Source organism: Rhipicephalus sanguineus, chromosome 1 (assembly GCF_013339695.2).
Source record: "Rhipicephalus sanguineus isolate Rsan-2018 chromosome 1, BIME_Rsan_1.4, whole genome shotgun sequence".
In the NCBI taxonomy this organism is placed as follows: domain Eukaryota; kingdom Metazoa; phylum Arthropoda; class Arachnida; order Ixodida; family Ixodidae; genus Rhipicephalus; species Rhipicephalus sanguineus.
The window spans coordinates 190,293,962-190,315,115 of NC_051176.1; the positions used below are offsets into that span (position 1 = coordinate 190,293,962).

At 45.4% G+C, this 21,154-nt stretch overlaps 1 protein-coding gene across 3 annotated transcripts in view; it reads right to left on the reverse strand.

Annotated features, from left to right (window-relative positions):
• Positions 1-9,201: 9,201 nt before the first annotated feature.
• The window catches only part of LOC119404246 (cell division cycle and apoptosis regulator protein 1), a 221,614-nt gene continuing 209,661 nt past the window's right edge, over positions 9,202-21,154 (reverse strand). For all 3 annotated transcript variants that reach the window (XM_049418286.1, XM_037670826.2, XM_049418290.1), the window contains one exon: positions 9,202-9,307. In XM_049418286.1, the coding sequence (XP_049274243.1) occupies positions 9,236-9,307 (72 nt within the window). In that variant the 3' untranslated portion in view covers positions 9,202-9,235. The remainder of the gene's footprint in view (positions 9,308-21,154) is intronic.

A 21,154-nucleotide genomic window follows, 5' to 3' on the forward strand; every position in this document is an offset into this window, starting at 1 on the left:
TAGTCATCCAAGAAAAGAGGACGGCCGCAAAATCTGCCCATACATGGACTTTTTAGGGTGCGGGGCGCCGCGATGAACCTTCGCCCCCCCCCTAATGAGGAACCCTGCGCACGCCTATGCTTTTGCCCCAGTATCTTACCAAATATCATGATACAAGTTCAAGGTATTTGCATAACTTTGTAATTATAAACAATGTGAACATGCATAGGCGTGCGAACGAGCGGGGCATCCGACCCCCCGCCCCCCCCAAATCTCCGGGGAGGGACAAAGTCTGCTCGAAACCTTTGCTCTGACGGCTCTGTCCAGTCATTATTTACAGAGCAGGATTATGACCACGCAGGTTTTTGACAATAATGGCGGCCGAAGGACCCTGATGTTGCGTTCCAAGAACTGTTTACTTCCCACATTTACTCCCAGGAAGCCAAGGACCAAAGGCAGGCCACCGCGAGAAGTACATCATCGCTTTATTTTCATTTTTCATGCATTGTTAAATGTTGTATTTTGGACTCGACCGATGGGAGGGGGGGGGGGGGAGGAGGCTGAGAACAAACTTCTCAAATGAGAATACAAATAGTACAGCACGATGTACTTTGCTACCAGAAAACCAAATATAGTAAGACGTCGACGTAACATTTTCAATTCTAATAAAGTACTAAACATCTTATAATTTTACACCTATAGGATACCATGTGATAACAAACTGTATTTATTTGCGATTTCAATAACGTGTTTCACAGCTGATGCAACGGAAGACTGGGGCAATAGAGTGGAACTACTACATGTGCCAGAGGCAACACCCATAATTTTGATAGCAAGCTGCGGTGGCAGAATGTATGCAGTAGCTTCATTTACACTAATTACCACTGTGTATTGGACCTGTGTTTCTTTCAGGTTTCCTCGTATATATGGCAAATGTGTTGATGACTTCATTGACGTGGCTTCAAACCACAATTGTGACCAATGGTCTTTAGGTTCAAAATATACAAATATATTTCTTGTTATTGAAGCACGGTTTTCTTTTCCTTCCTTCATGCAGCCTTATTAGACATTCTTTGTGACATCTTCCACATCAAACCATCCGTCGGTAATTATGCTTGGTATAAAAGGCTGTGTTTTATTGTAAAGAAGTAAACTGATGATTTCAGCGACCTTTTATATTGAGGTTTAACTGTGTAGTGAAATGCCACAGTACCACATTGAAATGTAAGAGAAATGAATAGGCAGCCTGCTGTCCAACAGATGTCCATGGCAGGCTTCCTGTACATGTATCAGATATATACAGGGTGTCCCAGCTATCTTTAGCCAATGGTTTAAAAATACAATATTAGAGGCAGGCGAGTGAAATCACTTGCAAATTACTGACAGTCACCTTGCGCACTACAGAAAATTTTTTGTTTGGTAATTAACTAATTTGTTAATTATGATTATTTAATTAAACTGCTAAATATTGACTGTAGGCAAGAAATGCAGCTTGCAAAGTTCGAGAGCGTCTTCAGAAGCCCCAATTCCATTATTTGTGATAAAGAAAGTTTCACGTATACCATTTTTTCCAAGCTGCAAAGAAACCCCGCGAAATACAAAAAAAAAACATGGCTGATCCCTCCGTCATAGGAATCGGTATAACACGAAAGTGGAACGTGTCTTTACAGAAGTAGTGCTTATTGTGTAGTGATATATGAGAGCTTGTACAATGTCTATTCGTGTTTGGCAGCTACAGCACCGTTTGATGTGGATGCACCCATGTTGACGGCATGCCTCTATCGCAACAACTAACAACCATGATCATGATTAAACAGTTGTTGTAGCTGACGTTGTGAATATATATATTTGGACACAGCGAATCGTGAATCCCGCGTAAGGATGATATCAACAAGCTCATAATCAACACTGGTATCCGGTATGCACTTCTTCAAAGCGTCGTCAATTAAGGAGAGAAACGGCACGGTGTGCACTTTCTAGCAATGGGTGACCGACGCCTGCGCTCATGCACACACTATCACACACTGTGCTTCAGCAACACGGGAGGTAGAGGTTCGTAGCCTGAGCCGCAAACGCGTGCGTCCCGCTAGCCTCTGTCTCGCAGGTGCTGCTCTCGCTCCACCAAGGCACGACATTCGCCCGTCGAAATTACATCCTTTCTGCAACGCGTATTGCAGCAGTTTTGTTAGTCGGTGCTCTCGCAATCGAAGCAGTCGGCGGCGGAGAAATCCCACTGGTGCATGTGGAAGCTGCACTACTCCGATGAGCTGACGCATGCTAACACGAAGCGAAAGGCAAAGAACGTAACTGCGTCAAGAGTGCCTCGGCGACGTCAGCGCGGCCAGTGTACCTCGCTGGTATCAAGACGGTTTAACCATGACCTCCGATATCGCGCGCAATCTTGGAGTAAGTGCAGTAAGTGTCGATTGTGAAGCATTACTTCTTTTCACCTCTCACAGACGGCGGCACTGCCCCGCTCTGCCCCGCCTACCTACACCGCCAACAGAGAGCACCGTGTGAAAGGGAATGTGTGAAAGATATAAGGCGCGTTCGCGCGGTGTCCACCTCTGCCGAGTTAGCTTAGTCGGTAGGGCGTCGGGCGTTTACCGTCGCGGCCGCAAGGTCGTGGGTTCGATTCCCAGCGGGGGATCTTTTTCTTGGTTTTTTTTTTTCTCACCCGTTGGCGTCCATTTTATCAACGTCATATCCGTGACGGATGTACTTGGTGGACCCTGGCATAAAACACTTTAGTGTTAAAAGAACCACATGACTAGCGCATTCGCCCGGCGCGAGAATGCTGCCCTATGCCATGGTTTGAGCGAACGAAATCAGCTGCGGCCGCGACTCGGTGGCTCCGTTGCAGCGGTATAGGCCGATAAGTTGACGATGGTTTCTTGGCCCGCACTCGCTACAACTTGCACCGTCACGTGTGCCAACTGGCTGATGCGGGCCAAAAAAACCACCGTCGACTTATCAGCCTACCGCTGCAACGGAGCCGGCAAGTCGTGGCCGCAGGTGATTTTGTTCGCTGGAACCACGGTTGAGGGCAGCATTCTCACGGCGCGAAAGCGCTAGTCACGTGGTTCTTTTTGTATTTCGTGGGCTTTCTTTGCAGCTTGGAAAAAATGGTATACGGGAGACTTTCTTTATCGGAAATAATAGTATTGGGGTTTCTGAAGACTCTCTCGAACTTTGCAAGCCACATTTCTTGCCTAGTCATTATTTAGCAATTTAATTAAATAATCCTAATTAACAAATTAGTTAATTACCAAACAAAAATTGCCTGTAGTACGCAAGGTGACTGTCAGTAATTTGCAAGTGATTTCACTCGCCTGCCTCAAATATTGTATTTTCTAACCCTTGGCTAAAGATAGCTGGGACACCCGGTATAGACCTGCCATTTATGTAGATTTATGCTTACACTAAAGCAGCTTATGCACTACAAATAGCCTAGCAATACTAGTAATTTAACTCACCCAAACTCACCTAAGCAAAGTTCAACAGGCATTTGTGATTCGTCCAGTGATATCTTCAGTAGGTGCAAGGAAGGAAACTATACACAGTAGACAGTAATCTTTGAGTCGTTGATGTGTGGCAGATGATATGGTCTAGTTGCTCCATCACCATGTTCTTAGTAACTCTTTCCTTGAGTAACTAAGAATGGCATTCTCAATATGTGACATGAAACTGGCAGCCTACAGTTTGGTATGTTCATCAGAGTTCATTATGAGGGAGCTGTTTTACATGACTATCAGTTAGCTTTGCATGTTAAAAATAAAGAATTTGCTTTGAGTTCTTTATACTGGTGTCCCAACTAACATATGTAGAGTTATTAAGTCTACGCAGTGTTTGGTCATCTGTCCTCTTCTGTCACCAACACAATTTGTGCACAAGTAACCTGGGTAGCTACAAAAATAATTTGAAAACTAAACAGACAATTATGGGTTTGCAAGCGAACCATGCTGCAGTTTTTCAAGTATCCATGCACAAAACAAGTTTCCTGTTGGGTACAAGCTTGAAGCAACTACTTATACTTAGCCTCATGCACAACTTCAAAAACCAGTCAAATGAGGCTACTCAATGTTACACAGGAACCTGTTCAACCTTGACATCACCAGGGATGTCAAGGGCTTGTTGGTAGCACATCTTCAGTAAGTTTCCTTGTAGCATACGTAAAAGACAGGACAAAAAATATATAGGCACACATAGACACACAATGCGCTATCCTTTTTTTTTAGCACTCTGTGTGTCTATGTGTGCCCATATATTTATTTGTCCTGTCTTAGCAATAAGGAAACTTATTGACATCACCACCGTGAACTGTTACGAAATAAAATTGTCGCAATTTTTTTTTCTTCCTATAATAGGTTTGGTATCCCAGAAGTGCCAGTTGTTTCAATAGGCGGATGTGTAGCATGATGACTCCACCTGTGCTTCAAAAACTGGCAGTCACCTTGGAGTGTGCTAAACAGCAGTTCACAAATGCAAACAATCGTAAAAAGTGCAAACAATTTTTAATTTTTTGCACAGAGTACAACAGTATGCTGGGCACAGAAAAAAAGAAAAGGAAAAGCACACTAAGAGCCCACTGAATTCACTTCCCAGGAGTGGAAAAAGTTCAGACATGTCATGGTCTGGTGGTCAACATGTATGAAGATTATTTTAAAACAAACAAACAAACAAACAAACAAACAAACAAAACAGCAGCAGCTCCATCACAGACAGAGGCATCAGATTAAGCTACACTAAATTCATGAAGCACATCGACAAAAGTCAATTTCTCTAAACATGCAACTCTTGTGGACTGTAAATAAAAGAAATAACAGGCTACAGTGCTACCAATATAACTGTGCAATTACAAAAGCATTATCAGAGTTTGTCGTTTCAACAGTTTTTTTTTTTTTTTGGAATTCATGCAAATCTTGCATTTCATGAAACCAAACATGAACCGCAATCCAAAGATTGCCACAGTACTGCAAACTGTTGCGTGTTCACTTTTGTAAGAAGCACTGAAACAAAATTTTTACCAAGATTTTTTTTTTGTTGTTGTTGTTCTACAGCCGCCAACTCCGCAATACCATTACAAGGCTTCAAGTTCTTGAAAGCATAAGAAATCATGCATTGTGACATATGGATGTCACAAATTAAAAAAGTGCACTGAATTTCTTGACAAAGGGTTTTTCATTACAAGGGCACCTCTGCATGCCACAAAAATTGATGGATGGGAGGGGATGGCCAAGTGGTATCACCGATGCCATGTCCACACAGCAGATAAAGCTGCATTGTGATTGTCTTGCCAGACGCTTAAAGGGCCCCTCACCAGGCTTGACAATTTTGAGCTAACGAGCGCAATGCATACACTGGGCGTTCACGATCACGTCTGCCAAAATTTGCAACGCTACGCGCCGCGGAAACAGGTCAAATTTCAAGGCGAACGCTGCTTGCCCTTCCTCTCGCGGGCGCGCGCTTTAGAGAATGAGGGGATGACGTACATGAGAAAATGGCCCTACGTAGATGGTAGTGCCGTGACGTCGCTCCTCTACGTAGACGACTGTGCTCTGACGTCGCCAACAGTAGCACGTGACACTGCGATAATTATTTGACACGACATGTGTAGTTTTTGTAATTTGTTGCTTGAATAGATTAATAAAACTTGAGAGAAATAATGACACACACAAAGGGAATGTGTGCGTCTTTTTCATTTTTTTTTTTTCGTGAATTGCAGCGAGATGCGGGGCTAATGTACCTCCCTTTCCCATGCGTTCGTGTTCCAGCGGTTAGCGCATCGAGCAGACGCCAGCCCTGGAAACGAAAGTAATGTTCTGGCGCGTTCGAGCACTCATTATGCTCATTTATTCTACCGCGTCCAAGTAAACATTAATGCAGCACTGGCTCATGATACCGCCAATCTCGTGCCCGTACAAATGTCTTAACTTTCATGCCCGTCCTGCAGAAACAGGCAGTACATCACAGAGAACGCCGACAAAACGCCCACGGCCGTTACATAAAAAAAAAAAAGGTAGCGGCTGTGCAACGCCGCTCGCGTGCTCGGGCTGGCTCGGGCACGGCATGTGCACGTGAGCATGCATGCGCATGACGTGTTCATGCGTATGCGTCAAGTGAAGAGGGCGGGGAAGGGATTTGGCTTGCTAAGGCTACACGGGGCGAGTGGCAAGGGTTTGAAACTCGCCTCCTCGCATCATGGTTTCGCGCCGCTACAAATTATTGTTTTTCTCAGCTCGTAATGTACCGATTTGAAAACTTCTTGCGGCATGCTTCTCTTCATTCGGCATACAACAACTTCCAACGTCTAACTAAATTTTGCTATGTGGCCTGTTGAGGGGCCCTTTAAAGCTTATTAATATCAGCGACTCACAGAGGCCGTGTGACCAAAATGGTCGCGCTGTTCAAAAAGGTGATTGTTTTGGGTCATTTGTATGCTGCCCAATCTTTCAGTCATGCAACTTCAGTCACAAAACTTGTTAGACAATCAGATGTTCAGGAATGCAACATGTGCATACTTTACGCGGCGATGGTGATGTGAGAAGACGTGAACTGCACCATTCGAGAGGCATTGAGGTGGTGCAATAGGCAGTTCCTGCCAAGTGATGTGAGCATCAGTCACTGTGAAGTGCATGGTAGTCACCAGTTGCAATTGGCAGTGATGCTACTGGCTTAGGCCACTTTGGAGCAGCTTTTGGAGCAGGCAAAATTGCGTTTTGGAGCAGCAAAACTAACTTTTGGAGCAGGTGCTCTGCCTTCAACAATTCATTCTGAGCCGAAGAATTCTTAAAAAAGTAATAAACATCGACCACAGCAGCGTCGACATCCAGCCAACAGCACTCAAGCCGCGGGCAAATGAGTTGTGCACTTTGTGCAAGCAGCACTCTCCTACATCTATGATGTCAGGGTATGCTTCCTGCATCTTTTTTCTGAAGCTTTGCATTGCATTAGGGCCATCCGTAGAAAAGCAAATGACATTTTTCTGCGGCAGGTCCATCATTGCTCTCCGTACTTCACTAGCCAAAATTTCCGAAGTCGCAGAGCCCAGCCGGAAAGACTGTAGGTGTTCCACAACTCGTTGCATTTTGTTGGAGAAATGCCTAACTACAACATCAAGTTGTTGGAACCTCCGTTCAGGAAGAGGGGTCTCGTCAATGCTAACAGATAAAACCACATCCGGCTTGTTCAGCTCGTCAAGCACAAGTTTCTTGAAATACGGCCCGAGGCCATCACTAACTATGTAGTATGCCTTGAACCTCTTACAACTAAACTGCTTCGCTGTTTCGGAATCTCCAAATAACTTGGGAAACAAGGCAGTTGCTGTGTCGGCCCACGAGTATGGGATGCCCTTGAGAGTCATGCCAAGCACAAACAGAGTTTCTGCGTTTGTCACGCGGTCACACTGCAAAACGTTCCATGGACTGCCGAATTCCAAAGTCGGCTGGATCGTTTTCGGCCACAGCAGCCCACCTGAAGCGTCTCAATGACGACTGGTAGCATCAATGTGCCATTTCATGGCTGCATTTCGCTTGACTGCTGCTACGCCATGTTGCCTACAGTTGATGCTTTGATTACAAAAAAAAAAAAACACAAAACGCAGTTCCTTCGTCCACTTGACAACACCATATTGATACTATTTTGTCTCCATTTTCATCACTCTCACAAGAACGTCCGCGTAGGTCCACGTACAGCGCGATGTCGCTCTCAATGGGTGGAACCTCATGTAGTTAGTTTCATTTCTGAAAGTCAGAGTACACCCCTTTGGCGCAGGCTTGGCGCAGAATCGACAAATTTTGAGGAAATGTAGCAGGTTGTAGCAGCCAGGGCACTTTGGCGCAGTCTGGCGCAATTGGCGCAGCGGTAGCATCACTGAATTGGTCACATGACCACTGTCTACAGCTGGGAAGTAACTCTTAGAGTAATGGAGAAAATGCAAGGGACAAAGGAAACTGTGTATCCTGACCGAAGTAACAGTAGGCGGTGAACCGAACTCATTACTCCGTGTTAAAGAAGCGCAGGGCAAAAGAAGAAAGAATGGTTTATGCTACCTGCCTCCAGCTTTTATCAACAAGATCATTTTGCAGCCTTGCGACCACTAGACCACGCCGACTGGCACAGGAGTCTGCACACTGTGATACCAAGAGACCACTATGTTTGATTTTTGTGGCAAACGGGTGCTCTTTGAAACAAAAGCTATGCCAAAAAGTCACACTCCATTTCATGCGAGTTATGAAGTGGTCACTTAAAAAAAACATAATTGATAGCTTTTTGTGTGTTCAAAAAAGTATGGGCCAACATTATAGCAATTATGGGATCAAAGCTGCAAAACATGGCAATAAAGCGGAAAACGTCGATACAAAATTTCTGAGTCAGCACCGCTAAACCAATTAACAATGCACAAAAACATAACAACAAGATTCACAATAGTAAGAAAATTCAACTAATAATGTTGCCTAATCCTTTGTTGGTTATTCAATCAAATGGAAGGAATCACACCAGTTTGCTATTCGGCTTCATAATGCAAAGAAAACAAAGGACACTGCCCTTTATGCCACCTCCTATTGTACATTAGATTTAACTTTTAGAAATAAATGCAAACTCTTAAGAGACTGAATCTAATTAGACTATAACAATACTGCTCTTGCACATAGCTTGGTTTACTGTTCATCATGTATCTGAACAACAATATCAGATAGAGTGGGAAAAAAAGAACAACATAACCAGATGTTCTTGGCTTAAATCAAGCACTCTTCCCTCCCAAGATGGATGTAGTGTCGACAATAAAAAAGAAATGACTGTTTTGTCAGCAATGGTTTAACACTGAGGATGGCTATCCCTATAGAGGGGAAGTGAAGAAGTGAATGTCCAACTTATGTACTCAATCGTCATTCTTCGTGTCACTCCTATGTTGAGTTCATTATTTATGCCGCCTCATATTGTCCATTAGATTTAATTTAGATTTAATTAGATTTAGTGGAAATGGTTATATAGATGGAAACTAATTAGGCTATGCCAGTGCTGCTTTTGCACATAGCTTGGTGTATTGCTCATCGTGCAAATGTAAACAACAAAATCAGATAGAGAGAAAAACATAACAAAAAGTTCTCTGCTCATATCAAACATTCTTCCCTTCCAAGATGGATGTAGCTTCTACAATAAAGAAGAAATGACTGTTTCATCAGCAGTGTTTCAAAACAGAGGCTGCTTATTTTTATAGAGGGGGAACCAAAGAAGTGAATGTAAACTGATGCACTCAATCGTCATTCTTGGTGTCGCCTCTATGCTCCTTACGACCCAGCACAGTCTCCAGGCTCCCAAGTGTGGCCTGGAAGAAGAAAGTTGCGACTTACACAATGGCTATGCTTTGAGTCAACTGCCTCTTTCATATGATGGCATCACAAAAAGAGAGAACAAAAGGATTAACACCTGATCATGAGGTATGGCTGTATGAGGTAATGTGGTGAACATCATGATGGACATGGTGGTGAAAATACAACATGATCATTAATTTGGCCCTTGTTATGGTGAACACATAATGGAATATATAATTTGAACTAACCATTGGGTTCCCACAAACACATCATTCAATGGCTTTGAAGTAGGGGTGTGCGAATATCAAATTTTTCAAATACGAATCGAATACGAATATCCACCTTCGAATATCGAATCGAATATCGAATACCTAAAGGAAAAATGCCTCCACAGTAACAATATTTTATTTAACATGTAGCGATTTGAAAAAAAAAAACATTAACAGCCTGACTGGCAACACAACATACACTGCTATCTCCAGAACACAATGTCCATGCAGGCTAGCACAATGCACATGACAACACAAGCACATATCACGGCACAATGAAAGTAATGACTAGATGTTATCATGAAGAAATATGAGTTGCTCCACATGATCAGGCAGCAGGCGCTCCCTTCTAACAGAGACACCCCCCCCCCCCTGCCACTGAAAAGGCACGCTCGCTTGGAACAGAAGTGGCTGGTATAGGGAGGTACATGGGGGCAAAGCTTTGCCAGACTAGGGTATCTGAAGGTGCCTACAGTCCGCCACCAGTCACGTGGGTCACTGTCTTTCTTCAGAAGTGGTCCCGCATAGTGAACGAGTGGTAGTGCGGCACGTTACGGCCGCATAATATTGAAAATGTATGGTTACACGATCGCCAACAGCGCTGCACGTCAGAGATGCACCAGCAATAAATCATACGTATTGGGGCGCTCGTTGCAGGCAGATATCGTGCCTCCGTGTACTTACGATGTTTATCGCTCCTCTCGGCAACGTTTTTAGCTATACGAACGCAGCAGAAATGTGGAAGACGAGTTATCTTATGCATGATAATCGAATCGCATATTCTAATTTTTCGAATATTCGAAGTTATCGAATATTCAAAACTTTTCGAATACACGATTTTCGAATCGAATACGAATATTTCGAATGTAATATTCGACGAATATTCGAAACTTTCGAATATTCGCACACCCCTACTTTGAAGGTTATCAAGCCGTGAAGTGGCTGATTAAAAAAAAAAAAAGCTTTGGAGCACCACAGCAAAAAGTGCAAGGGCTGCTTGGAAGAGGCTATAAAGCATTCAGCTGTACATCCTTCCCCACTGCAGCTTCAGCGCACCTTACTTACCTTTTTTTTTTTAAATATTACAACCTTAAAAACACTGTAACAGACCATTTGCAAAAAAAAAGATGCTATGTGTGTATGAGAAAGGCTGTTTTCCAACCAAATACTCTCATACACAGGCCACTAGAATAAGGTATTGCAATGTTAAACCTACACCGACACCTCTACTGCGCCACGGTATGGTGGTGGTAAAGGCTACACAACGGCAGCAACGTTCCCTGTCACTGAGATAATGCTTGAGGGGACAACATGAAACTTCCAGAATAATTCTTAAAAGACCTCACACTTCATTCCTGAGAGGATCACACTATTTCACAATAGCTGTGATAATTCTTGCACCTCTTCCCTGGGAGGATCGCACTTACAGGGAGAATATAGTTTGTGGTCACGAGTTTTCATTGCAAAATAGTCTTGCAAAACAGCTAGCTTAGATGTACTCTGGTTGCAGCACGATTAAGACACACGGACACAAGAAGGCACACAATGAAAAAACCTTCTTTTGCCTTCTCTACATAATGTGCTGCAGACAAATGGTTATAGGGACTATCAGCTCCATGCGGTGGCAAGTTGAAGTACTGCATTTAAACGAAGAGGCATCAGACTTCACCTAGTAGCAGATTAAGCCCCAACCACACCCAACACTTTTTTTACAAATTTCATGTAAACATGTGTATCAAGTTTAGAATGCCGTTACAATCACTGATGTCAAATGCAGCAGCACTACGTGCCATGAGAGTGCCACAAAAATAAACAAAGAATTCCATGAATCTCTCCGGGCCTTTCCGGTGTGCTCATCATCACTTGTGACTTCAATTGGTACATCCGGTGATGTCACCAGATGCATAAGCTGTTAATTGGTCGAACGAGAACCTGACTCTTCTGTAAGTCCGCTAGCGAGTCTCCGCTAACTAAGCATCGGCCGCAAGCTTGCTGTTCCTTGTTATGCTGCTTGTTCACACAAGTCTTGCATGTTTTTGTTTGTTATTTACAATGCCACATCAATCGCATTCTAAGTACAATTTTTCTCAAGCGCATTTGTGCTTGGCAGTGTGATTTGGGAGAAATACATAACAGCTGCACACCAACGGCATAGCAACACGCTGTACATCGTCTGCTGTTCGCGGACACACGGCGGTTTTGCTTGTGATTGGCAGTTTCCCTGCCTAACAACAGATGGAGTATGGTACCAATTTTCTGCGGTGGCCACACAATGACATACCAAATCTGCAATAGAGTTGTCGACCCGTCAGTCTCGCTGCTACTGAGCACCGGAGTGTTGGCATCGTTGGCACCGTGGCTAGGCTTTTTTTCGGTTTACTTTGAAGCTGTACCTGATGGCACATGGGAATGAACTGCCGAAGCTCACAATTAAGACACTGTTGTTGCCTTTTCTCGTTCTCCTTGCAGTAATTTAATGTACAAGAAATACAGTCGAACCCGAATATATAGAATTGGAAGGGGATCACAAGAGAGCTCTATATATAGGTAATTCAATATATAAAATATTTTATATATCGAAAATATATTCAAGGGAATTTTACAACTGTTCGATATCAACAATAATTTGTTATATGTGGGTTTGATACAGTCGAACCCACTTATAACGATCCCATATATAACGATCTATCGGTTATAACGACCATATTTCGGTGCACTTACGATTTTCCTATGCTACCAATTGAAATTGCGTCATTTTTCAAAACCTCCTACTTTTACAATGAACACTTCAGACACGGTCGCGGTAAAAATATGGCGTCTACGAAGCGAAAAAAAGTTAAAGCAGGCCTTCTAAAGCATGAGGCGCGCGCTCGCGCGTGCCCCGGTTCAGTTTATTCGTGATAAAGATACCCGAGATCGGCGAGCACCGCGCGCGCTGCTTTCGGACGCTACGAGCGAGGTCGCTCACTTTCCAGTCGTTTCTTCAGTGGCAGGGCAAATGACAGTGGGGAATAAAAAAAGAAAGAAAGAAATAGGAGGCAGCATGAAGCCTTGCAGACAGCTTTCGCACGGCAACCTTTCCTGTCGCCGTTCTCGGCAGCTACGACCGCCTACGATGAACCTATGCCTTGGAACGCAAGAAACCATAAAATGCAATAAGCGATGACCGCGGTAACTTTTCGGCGCTTAAATGTTCACTGCGTCGACGTCACAATGTGCCGCAAAATGTCTTTCGTCTTTTCGGTAACGGCAGAGACCGGCCGATCAATGATCACGACTTCCGCGCGATTGCGGCGATTCCTTCACGGATAAGCATAAGAGAGCGAAGGCGATGTGATGGCCGGCAATGAACGTGCCATTATGATTTATCGCCGACAACCTTATCACAGTCATCTGCAGCTATCGGCTCGGCTGCACGTGTGGCGTAAACGGAGTAATGGCGGTACAAGCAGTACAAGCGCGCCATGCCATTGCCGTTCGAAAGTTTGCCGCCGCCGCGCCGTGCGTGATAAAGTGCGCGTCACTTCGTATAAACGAAACTAGCTCGCTGGTGTTGAGCGGCACGGGCACCGAGAAACGTTGATGCACTTATTAGCCCCGAGAAGTTGGGGTGGCGCCGCCTGGCGAGAGGCGCGGATGACGTCACGGCAAGGACTCTTCGACGCCCGCTGTGACGCGCCGGCATATCACGCGCTTGCTTCGTGCGCTGCTCCGCTGTTTACGTTCGCTTTTTGTCTGTCTCAAGCTTCACATGAATGACGAAAACAGCATCGACAATTTTCCTAGTAAAACGACAAAAAGTTATATGCATCTTTTCTTCACAGTCCCCAACGGTGCCCGCGCGCCGTCGTGCACACTCTGAAAGGGGTGATCAGGTTTGTTGTGTCACGCTGCTAACTTCGGGGATGAGTCTGATTGTCGACCACAGCAGCCGCATTTCGACGGGTGTGAAAAGCAACATACCTCTACTTAGATACAGGGGCACGTTAAAGAATTCGAGGCGGCAAAAATTAATCTGCAGCGTGTCTCACAATCATGTCGTGGTCTTGACACGCAAGACACCTTATTCATATTATTAGGCTGTGCTGTTCACGGGCGATTCCTTTTAAAATATCATGGCTTCGCCTCCACAAGTGTTATATGCATCGGACGCATCCGCGATCGGCGGACAGCGTTCTTGCCGGTGTGCCAAGCCCCGCGCACGTTTACGAAAGCGCATGCAGTATTGAGCTTCGCAAAATATGTCGAAAGCGCTCGCCCGAGAATACTGCCGCAGTTGCTGTGTTTGTTTTTCTTGCGTACTCGCTAACTCATCGTGTTGTTTAGTTTCACGTTTTTCTCGCAATAATTTAGGGGCTTCATTTCACAACATAAAAAAGTTGAGGCTAATTGCAGAAACTCCTTATTGGTGTCAGATTGTGTCTTTATGCAGCATCGTAGCAACGGTGCTGTACACTTGTGTAAGTACTAGTTTAGATAGTCAGCTCATAAACTATTTTTTTTGCATTTGATATACCCCTGAGCATCATGAACCTTTATGTGGACATGACGTGCGAGACCATTAATTGAATCATTAAGGCGAAGGACGTTCAATTAATACGTGGGCCACGTCACTGTGAGTGAAAGAGTTCGAAACGCTCATTTTGACTTTCAGGCGTTTGTTTTGCAGATGATTGTTATCAACAGTGCGCCCACGAGAATTTAACATTACCGCTCGTGACCCGGCGGTTGATCGGACCAGCAGTTCATGCAAATCGGGGTATACGGCCACATAATCCCAGACGAGTATTGAGAAGAAATGTTTACATATTCCAAGTATACTAACACCTCAGAATTTCACGAAATTATTGTGTGCGTGGCAGTATTATTTTGTTTAATTTCCCGGATGTATTAAGTGATTCGTTACGATAGACAGATTAATCTGAAGTCTTCTGTAGCAGAAGGCGCAATTCTGTCAAATCACCTAGATAATCTGCAAAGGCAGACGTAACTTGTACAATGTATTTAGTGAATTGAAAACGTCCTAATTTAATTTGTAATCTGCGGGACGCGTGTTCTAACCGTGGAGTCTACGCCAAGCTGTAATGAAGTTAGAACCATTAGCGTAAATTTTTTAGCACCGTTGTCTTGGAGTACGCGGTGAAAACAACAAATGTCTTGCTCTCGTGCGTCACCATTTTCACGGCGAAGCTTCCGTTCGGACGCGAATTCGCGCATTATAAGCTATACTATCCAAACTTTCTACAGCTTACTAAACTTTCGCTAGTAGCGTAAACTTCAACCTTCTCCCTTGGGAGATTTGCATCGCAAGAATGAGCAGTAATCACCACCGTATCGCGAAAGAGCGGGTACGCGGCGGGCGCGGAAAAAGGCGATCCTCGGCCGCGGAGCAAGCGAGTCCTTGCCGTGACGTCACGTCGCCGCGACTGCCGCGCCGCCAGTGTTCGTTCTCGGGGCTAATAGCGAGTGTATACAGCGTGCTTTATTAGGCGGCAATCCAAGCGCGCCGCGCCTGTCGTGCAGAACCGTCAGAGCATCGTGGAGACGTACAGTGCGCGTTGCTTGCAAAATGCCTGTCTTCGCCGAACAGGCCGCTCGCCGCACCCGCGCACAGTCCGAAGTGAAGCGGGCACAAAGAGCGCACAAATGCGTGTACAAATGCAAGCGGCCCGGCAGTGATGGCGTGAGCCGAGTAGGCGACGCCCTGCACACAACTAGTCAGGGATGATCGGCTCCACGTGACGGTACCGCGCTTCAGTGAAACGGTGTCGGTTCTTCACAATGCGAAAAGGCCTAACTCCTCACCGGATGAGTTGTTAGCACTTTTCAATAAAAATGCGCAGAAAAAAAAGCGGCTTGGTCGCTAAGTTCATGTTTTTGAGGGAGAGTCCATTTACAACGAACTACTGATTATAACGACCAGTTTTCGCGGCACTTTCGAGTTCGTTATAAACGGGTTCGACTGTATATGCGAGTTCGACTGTATGCTGATGTACGTGGCGTCGTCAGATAGGATGCAAGCACGGCTGAGCTGGTTCACTGTGCTCAGTCAGTAGCAGTGAACTACTGCAGCTGAACGAAACTTGTGTAGGAACTCACACTGGGGTTAGACATTCGACAGTGGACATTACTTATAAAATATGCAATTTTTGTATCATTTTATTCTAGTGTACATTATTTTGGCTGGGATAGCCACTGCAGCCAATGTGGCAGCGTTGCATGGTCTTCGAGTGGCTTATCGGTTATGCTGCAGGCGGGGTGCTGGCAGAACTGTCACAAACTTTGGACACCTCTTGTGTTGAAGATGTTCAATGATATCAAAGGCTGGTGCATCACCACAGCATGTTTGATGCACAAGCCGGGGATCCAAGGCAGAAAAAAACCAAAAGTGCGAAGCTGTTGTAACTGGAAGTGCAGGGTGTTTGGAAACAAGAAAAATGTGTGAACATGATGCTGGTAGTCATGTGGTACACGTGGCTTTAAAGAAGTAGCCAGTGGGTGAGGTGGGTGAGAGTAGCCAAAGAAAGTGAGAAACAAGCATTGACTGCATTGTCGATCATCAGACGCCTGTAACTCTGATATTACGGCATCATTTTGAAAAATCCTTGTGGCTTTGTGTGACGCAGACTCATACACAACTACCGGTATATAACAAATTTTCATCCATCAGGTGGGTTTATGAGCTATTTTAGGGCATGTGGACAGCGAAATTTATCTTAAATCGCATTCGAATTGAATAGTCCCATATAGTGGCCAAAAATATTGCATATGGAATCAAATGCTGAATAACAAAAGTTCGCACACATGAGAATTGTTGATGGAAGAGCCGCTTTTCTAATCAGCAGTGGCACTCCTGGCGGCGACCAGCAGCAATTTTTTCAGGACGTACAGGTAGTTGATGGAAAAGCTCTTTTTTGGCTCTGGTGCATTTTTTACCAGACGGTCACATGCTTCACCATCATGAGTGCTCCATGTTTGGAAAACTGTTGGCACTCCTTCACAGCATTGTTCAAGAATGCTGCTACTCTCCATGCCAAAAAACCTAACAACTGCTTAGTGGGGTGCAAGTTCAGCGTTTCTAAATGGGTGGTGCAGCTGTAGCATGAGCAAAGTGTCACATGTGACACCAAGCACCAAGCTATTTGTGGGCAAAGAAAGCGGAAATACCAGGGACACACTTCAAAGCCAGCAGGGCCTGGGCATTGAAGTTATGGAAAAGGCTGGCTTGATGATGATTCTAAGAACAAGTAGTCAAGTCGTGTGACTGCGTTAATAAATTTTCATTGGAGAATGCACTTGCATGTGTGTTTTCTTTTCTTTCTTTCTTTCTTTATTATTATTATTTTTCTGATGGGCAGAAATGACGAATAATCTCCTTACGACAAACTTGCGTTAGGGTGACTTTTAGCCTTCCTAATGACGTTGCAACATCGACCGCGTGCTCGATATTTGTCGTGTCGAATTCTTCATAAGCATGAACGCTATAAATTAGAAAGTTTAATCGAATATTTGCACACCCCTAAAACACACGCATTGCGGAAAGCTGGACAAGTTGTGTGTTGTGCCGCCATGTTCCCTATCACAGTATCAAAGAATTCCTTAAAGGGATACTGAACAAAATTTTCGCCGCCGAGATAAATGACTCAATTGAAAGATTGGGTGCTGAAATCTGTTGAAACAACCTTCATTTCAGCCAGAGACTAGCAGAAAATAATGAATTTAATGCATTTTTCGCGAATTGGCGCGTCTAGCGGCCGCGCAGCGAACTAGAGAGGAAGTGACGCGAAACTCCGCGGATAGCGACTCGCCAACCGTGCTCGCAGCAAAATCGCTTACCAATCGACATCGCAAGCCGCCACCCGCTGCCGCGCGTCTCTCCCAAAACGTGTTTTCACGGTCGGGAAGGTGTTCTCCGTGCGTGTTCTCAACCGGCAGCCAACGATGCCATTGCCGCGCTCTCGGCCGTGTTACGGTCCCTAGAATAGACTGTTTTCTCAAGCGGAGCTTGCGCCCACGTCTACGAATTTGCCGTCTGTGTTGTGTGCTGCTACGTAATGTGAACGGTGAAGCACCTGACACAACGCAGAATGCCTCAACGCTGTTCTGCGCTAGGGTGTGCCCTGTCATACATTTCCAACAGAGCCGAAGCTTCGAAGGATATGGATTCGCGCTGCGCGCCCATCGCAGCCAACGTGGGTGCCTTCAAAGCGTGACTTTTTGTGCTCCGAACACTTCGAGGATAGTGACTACGAGTTACTGTGTAAATTGCTGGTCCCGGCTGCCGACCCACGTTGGGCTACGGCGGCTCGTCTGGCTCGTCGTCCTTGCTGTCGCTTGACACAGCAGAACGGTCACATGCATATGGTTGTATTTGGCGCATCCGTTTTGGAGGCCTGTCGAACTCGGAGTCGCAATGACCGCTCGTGGAACCACTGTCACTCGCACCTTGCATCTTTGCGCTCTTGCGACACGCTCGGCAGTTGTAGCGGTTTTTGAGGAATAAGCGCTATTTTGTTTCCTATGTGGGGAAAAGAGGACAAGGCTCAGCGCCACACCAGCCACCCTCGGTTCTTGAGAGGAGAGGTGGAGAAAGGGAAGTGGCAGGGCAGGAGAGAGCGTGCCGGTTGCCCCCCTCTTGCTGGAGCACTCGACGTCACGTCCGCCGACAAGAGCGCAGTGGCATGCAGCCGCCGCGCTCACAATCCACTAAAAATACGGCCAACTGCTCGAAATTACGTGAAATAAACGCTGCGTACAGGAACAGTTGTGTCGTCCGAGTCGAATGTAAGTGTTTTCGTAGCTTTTTCAAATTTTTGTTCAGTATCCCTTTAATAACACCACTGTGCTATCGCACTGTTGTGTGAGAGAGCCAAATTTTTTTCTGCACTTTGGAAAAAAAAAAAGAAACGCTACTTTGTAATACTTTGTGCTTAGGGAGCAGTAATAGCGTGCATTCCCTGCAAGTACCTATTAAAGGGGCCCTGCAACACTTTCCAAAAAAAAAAAAAAAAATTAGAGATTTGTTGCACACAGAAAGTGTGCAACAAATCTCTAACTTCGCTCATACTTAATCGATTCTAAACGTTCTTGTAGCAGTTGATTCATGAGCCAATAAACTCCGATAGTGAGCACATTTGAGGATTAGTATTTGGAAAAGTGTTAAAGAGCCCCTTCAAAGGGGCCCAGATACACTTTTGCGACAGTCTTGTTTAGCGCTGGAGTGTGTGTAGTAATGAATGCCGAGACGAACGCAAAAAGAATTACGAAAATTGGTGCACGAAGACTGATGTTAGTCTTCAAAGTTTGAAACTTGAGCAGACGATGACAAGAAATGTTCCCTTTCGCATTTCACTCTCCCAGTGACGTCAAAGGCCGTTTCCAATCACCGAGCGCCTCTTATAGAGACATACCAGAAGTCTTGTCTCATGGTGGCCTTTGCACAGTGCCTTGCCACCGCCTTTTTTTGACGGCATTGCAACCATGGCTACGACGAACCACATGCATCGTCTAGCAGACGGTCTCATGGTTTGTCGTGTCGTGTGACAGTGAGTCTGGGTGATCTAACAAACCTTGAGCGTGGGATCTTGCGATATAACGATGGCCTGCATGTAGTGCTGTATCCGGACACGCCATTGTAAACTGAAAGTGCGTCGCTGAGCCCCGTGCAACGTGAGGATGGCTTCAAGGGCCCAGACGAAACACTACCACCCGATGACACGGAATGCGTTGGTTGGCAAGCGTTTAGAATTTTTCTTTTTTCGTTGACAGCACTGTGCCAAACTGAGCGTTGTGTGTTTCGCGGTTGTCGGTGTGGCCAACATCGCCCGATGCCACAAAAGGCAAAACGCGGAAGAGTATCGTTACATTATTATTTCCACCAGTTCCACAGCACACCTAGCGTTGTGTCGATTGTTTTGAAAATACATCAGTTAGAAACTGAAGTGATTTGTTACTGAGAAAGCATGAAAAAGGGGTTTTATTCTTCTTAGCGCTCAGTAATATGGCCTAGCTACCACCATATGCATATTGCATGGTACTTGTCGCGTCAAGCCAATCAAAACCCACAGCCTTTGTCGTCACCGCCACATGACGCAACATCACTTCCTATAACAAACATAGCCCATGTGTGTCGCTGTAGTCCGCAATCAAGGTATGTAGTTTATCTGGTGAAATAAAATTATAACGGCTTTGTTTTTGGCGATGCCACTTTCGCAACGATGCCGGCGCATTCCACAGTATACCAGAACAAGCGTTGAAAACGACATGCTTATTTGTGTCACAAGGCCCCTTTAACGTCATTTTACTGTATTGTGCAGCATTCTGGAATGTGGGTTTACCGCTGTGTCAGTTTATTATTGCCACTTGCTGCCATTTTGAGTCATCCAACTTTTCATTTATAATCTGCAGAGTTTTCGTGAGATTCAAGTAAACACGATATTCTGCGTACCGCATGGAGGAAGGAATACTAAGGAGAGGCCCTGACGTCACATTCGTGAAGCCTCCACATCGCAAACACCCGCATCGCCTCCTAGCGAAGGCGCAGCGAAACATTTCGCGATTTCCGTCGCGACGTTTGCAAGCGCATGCGCGCATCGCGAAACTTTGCAGCCTTTTTTGTTTGTTTGTTTTTCGCCGTGCAAGCGGCGTAGTCGGTTCACGCTTGCTGTTCTTTGTGTGTGTTCTTTTGGAAAACTACGCAATGCCCACGCGTGCACTGCGGACAGTACCGGGTGTCACTTTTCATGTGTACGTATACGTTCGCTTCATTACTGATCACTAAGGCATGGTATTTGCGTGCGAAGCTCTCGGATGTGCGCTCTGTTGCTTGTTACTCATTCTGTGAACCCGGAACACACGTGAAATTTTGTTTTTGGCGTCTGACGCGCCGTACATACCATGCGCTGAAGGCATCGTACGTTTTAGAGGCTGTGTCGTTCAAACAATGGGCAATAAACTTTTGTTGTTGTTATCGGACTACGTGATGTATATATTGTGCGGTGTGCGCTCGCTGCGTGCTTGTGTTGTGTGCGCACTGGAATTACAAACTTTACATGCACCGTCGCGTATACAATACACCGCGGTGTCCTCTTTTCGACGTCAAGTTACGTCAACTGTACGTTGGCGCTGCGCCGAATAGCTACTACGCTTACTCCATATACACGTGCAAAGAACTGCTAATCGGGCAATGAATCTGGAAATCGGGCTACGAGAAAGTAAAAGAAAGGCCTAACGTCCAGCAGAACGCGTAAGTCACTGCTAGGTGAGTCCGAATACGATAAGGCAGGGGCTGAATGTTTTTCATTACGGCACGTACCGGTACTTTCTGTACTGTTGCACAAAAACGCTCCACGAAGAATTTCAGCACGCAGCGCTCGGGCCCGCCACGCATGAACAGCCTGGTAAACATCTACTTGCAACATTTTACTGCGTGCGAACCACACAATACGCGCTAAGTTTACGCTGGGACTACAGATTCGAACAGAAGCGAACCACCGCGGAGAGCACGCCGCGGGGCGTCTGCTGTTTTGTTTGCCCCATACCGGTTTGTTTGCCCCATAAATCTGACGTCACTTCCGCCACACTTTTCGTAAT